This window comes from Schistosoma haematobium, chromosome ZW, assembly GCF_000699445.3.
Source record: "Schistosoma haematobium chromosome ZW, whole genome shotgun sequence".
NCBI lineage: Eukaryota > Metazoa > Platyhelminthes > Trematoda > Strigeidida > Schistosomatidae > Schistosoma > Schistosoma haematobium.
The window spans coordinates 45,705,269-45,709,712 of record NC_067195.1 but is presented as its reverse complement, the minus strand read 5'-3'; the positions used below and the strand labels follow the sequence as shown (position 1 = coordinate 45,709,712).

Genomic DNA, 4,444 nt, shown 5'->3' with positions numbered 1-4,444 from the left:
GGGATGCCCACGAGCTGTTAGAAGACCTTACAATGCCCAGCCTCATCAACTTGTCGAATTCCTGCTTTGCAAGTGCTAGTCTTTTTCATAAGCCTTGAGATCTGAACGCTATATCCGTTTCCTAAGCTATTCTGGTAACCCGCAAGCTAGAACTACACAGCGACCTGAACGCCCGAGAGAAGACGCAAAGTATGAGAGAAATACTTTACTCCAAGGTTCCTTTTTGTACAGAAAACATGGGTGTTTATCGATGTTAACGTTTGTTAAATCGACATCAAATTTCGGCTAATCCGTTAGCGACACATTATACTACTGACCAATAGTAGCACGCCACGTTGGAATTCTACAATGCTCCACCATGCCCTGATTGGCTAGGACTCTTCGGCTCCTTTTGGGCCTCTGGAGGCTCCGTTGAAGTTCTCCGAAAGCCGACTCAACACTTTTTGGGTCTAATCTTCTTGGTCTTGCATTAATTGTTGGCCCATTCATTATGATATGGTGCTGAATGGAATGTTTGAGATCCACCTTACTGTATGTTACTTTTACGAGTTCGGGAAATTCCTTTAACTACAATTTATATGGATCACCGCGGCTTTTATGTTCCACTAGATTCATGGAAACGGCTTCTGTGAGTGTTCCTCTTATCGAAGTGGTGTGACTACCATTTATATGTACGTGACAACGCGAGTCTATTAGCGATGCCTATTATGGGCACTGATAGATCTGCTATGACAAAGTCCCAGCGGTACGAAGCGCCTCGTCCGAAGTCTAAAGACAACTTTCGTTTGCCTTATGTCTTAACATCCGATTTGTTCGCTGCTCTTAGTTCTAGTGAATCATTAACGTTTCTTCTCTCCTCGCCTACTGGAGATATTACGCTGATTTCCGCTCCAGTATCAACTAAGAATTGCGCGCCTGTCGTTCCGTCTTGTATATAAAACAGGCGACTATTTGCAGGCATCATGTTCTTTGATGCCGTCGCCATGGTTAATCGTGGGTACCGCTTACCTGTTACGCTAAATCTACAAAGTTGCAGACACTTCTTAGCGCTGTAGCCGTACTTTTGATGATACCACCATATCAAGAGAGCTGTGCACCGTCTAGAAGCTGGTCGGTTTTTGTCGCGCGAGAGATCTCGTGATAATCGTCGTGACCTTTCGCTTTATGTTAATTCCGTGAGCTCGCGGCACAAAACATTTACCTCTTTCTGTAGAGCACTAATTCTATCATCTGTCGTCACGCTGTGTAACGCAGAGCTTGTTTGCTTGGTTCTTTCGTATATTTTATAGGCTATTTTTGCTGTGTTGTCTATATCGGCGTCCGTATCTCCGACGGCTAGGATCTGCTGCATATCTGGCGGAAGTAGGAGAAGCCACAGTTGATAAAACAGGTTATTGTCTGTTTACCTATCGCCCAGCAGACTTTTCATACACGTTTTTAGCTGTGACGGAGTTCTATCCCCTATTTGTACTCGGTTAAGAAGCTGTTAAACAGCTTGTTGACCATTTAGAGAGAGAGAGTTGTAATTACTGCTTGCTTTAGCATGTCGTATGTCGCTTCAGTGTCCGGTTTAGCTGACGCCTCTCGTACGCTATCTGCTACTTCATCTGGAAGGATTTATCTCTTTGTGAGTAAATGCGGTTAGCCAGAAAATAACTTTCAAGTCTAATAAACCAAAGCTTTGAGTTGGTGACTTTAAAAGAGGGGGTAGGAAGATTAATAGATCTCACGGACGGGGTTTGCTGTAAACTCGACACAGTGTTTTCGGAAGACATGTTTATAAAAAAAATTTAATTAGTACACGAATATAATGTAACAGTCACAAAGAAAAATGGACGGACAAAAACAATGATAATAACAAATGGCACAATTTATAACATAGAACAGACTTACTAAATTGCACCAATATATCAATTGTTTGTGAATAATCGTCGCTTACTATAATTATTATCGTCACGTCCAGTAATGTTTGTGAAATAATGTACGTGTAATTAAAATAGTAATATAATAGATCCTTAGTTACGATTATAGTCCATGTGATAATCCGGATCGAGACGATGTACGTTGGATTTTCGGAATTTGACTATATCGTCGAAAGCCGTTTCCTGGCCGCACGTCGGGGTTACCAGTTCTGTAGTGGTTGTACTTAGTTGACCAATCACCCTCGTGCCCGTTATCATATAATCCTCAAAGGTGTTTGAAATCAGAAGGCAAAGAGAATCAGAGACTAAAGTTTTATTAGCAGATAACTCAGACCACAAAGCAGAGAGGCAGGAAGCACAACATATGGGACTGCGTTAGTAGAGAACAAAAACAGGCCATTGATTATTGGGGAACAAATTCGTTAACTGTAATTCAGAATGTGCTATTAACATTCATGCAAGACGACGAATGTCCCAAACTCACTGATTGTCAGACGTGTACTCTAACCTCGAATAAAACGCTGTGTTGCGAAAATTGTCAGTCTCTAGAAGCGTGTGGGGCTTCTGACACATTCTTTACGTAACTTGTTATTATAGACCTTAAAACAAAACCGTTCAGTCTATGGTTTTGTAGCGTGACGTCGAGTTGAGATTAACTATGAACACCGCTACCAAGAAACACGTGCCAAGTAAATCAGAAGGCGAAGGTTGAACGTAACCAAATAAATCCATAAAATCCCCGAGAAGCCAAATATCAGAAGGCAGTTAATGGACCAAGTCGAGATATATTTGCTGGCGATCTCGTGGTATCGAAAGGATACCGAGATCGTGCCAGGATACAAGCTTGGTTACAGAATGTAACCGAATTCGCGCGAAGTCACAATCAAAGCGTAAGAAGAAGAATGGAAGCACAATATATATCTGTCATTAGCACAGTCAAACAAAAGCACATTAAAACAAAAGCACATTAAAACAAACACTGGTACAGTTGGTTATAAGAATAATTGTTTTGATTAAACCAGTCGTGTTCTCGTGATAAATGTGAGTCACTAAAGTTTCTAGAAAATACAACACAGAAGCAACCAGGCTATTTACACTTAAATAGACAGAATACTTAGCTTAAGATGTTAGCGACCACCTTTGTAGTCTTCAAACATTAACCGACTACATAAACATACCAACACCTGCGAACCATTTTAGCATACTCCGATATTAGTACTGCTCTAGTAATAGACCTGATCCTAAAATTGTATATTTGCCATCACCAATATATGATGGAGAAAAAACTTAGGCTAGAGATGGAACAATATATTTAATATAAATAAAAGATATATGACAACACTCAAGAGTGACCACGCCTGCAAGGCCGAGCCATGCCATCTGACCAATTCAAATTAATTGGACTCATTCTTCCCGCCTTCAGCATCGTTGGATTTTTCTCCACGTTAAATGCTGAATATCTATTTCCCCAGCTTTGAGGATTATGTGGTTAGGGCCAGATACTACTACAGACCTCAAGCACTCCAAATCAGGATCCCCGTCGTTAGTCAAGCCCTTCAAGGTTGTGGAGGTTAATTCGCTATCAGGTTTGAAGGCCGGTCACCGTTCGTGCTTGTTGATGGCGGATGAGGCGTTTGTCATAACAGATCAGGAAAGACTTGATCGCCTGAATAATGAAGCCAGAGAGAAAAGGAACAGAGATATACCCTTTACTCCAGACATTTCTCAGCCATTTTATAACTTTGTTGAAAAAATTTTTGGAACTGAGAAACCTTACGAGGCTGGTTAGTACTAATTGTTATCTTCGTGAAAATGTTGTTCTAGGACATGGGTTCCCTTTAACTTACGCATCTGGAGGAAACTTCCTCCACCGCCCTTTCCTAGATTTCCCCGCCTTACAGATGGGCACATCATGGTTTACGATGCAGAATGTTTTTAGTTCAAGATTTTGCCAAATCATGGAGCGTGACTTCTTCCGGTAATTATATCTCGAACACTTTTCTCAGATCTTAAAGCTGTGTTGCAAGAGTTGGCCTTCAAAATACAGACAAGCATTGCAAAATATACTGGGAAGATTTGCTTGAATGTCAGAACCATGATAAAGCTGTAAGTTGTTTTTTATTTATAGTAATTCCTCTTCATAGAAAAAAAGAGCTGTTATGATGAAAAAAGTTAGAGAGGTAAAGAAAATGGAGCCAATGGCCACTCTGCCGTACAGCGCATTTAAAGACCCCGACTTCTGATGACAATTGACTTTCCATGTTCATTTCCAGTGATATTTATGAATGACAGTTTGTTTTATTAGTGTAGATCTACGTCCTCAATCTGTGACTAGTAAAATCTTGTTTGCTTGCCGTACTGTTTGTTCAACAATAAATCAATTTAGCTCTCAAAGTAGTCTGATTGATACATATGTACACAAGGTTTTCGCATTCAGCTTACAAAAAACAATTCATCGTAAAGCTTCTAAGCTGTTGCATAGAACAAGAAATTCTCAGCCAATTGTCGTAGTCTGCTTTTCA

General features: G+C 40.5%; 1 protein-coding gene across 1 annotated transcript; it reads left to right on the top strand.

Annotated features, from left to right (window-relative positions):
• Positions 1 to 3,275: 3,275 nt before the first annotated feature.
• On the top strand, positions 3,276 to 4,165 carry MS3_00003690 (uncharacterized protein; the record flags this gene model as incomplete). Its single annotated transcript, XM_012938531.3, has 4 exons — positions 3,276 to 3,706; positions 3,747 to 3,900; positions 3,938 to 4,028; positions 4,067 to 4,165. The coding sequence occupies exons 1-4, from the start codon at positions 3,406 to 3,408 to the stop codon at positions 4,163 to 4,165; spliced, it is 645 nt and encodes a 214-aa protein (XP_012793985.2). The 5' UTR covers positions 3,276 to 3,405.
• Positions 4,166 to 4,444: the final 279 nt, after the last annotated feature.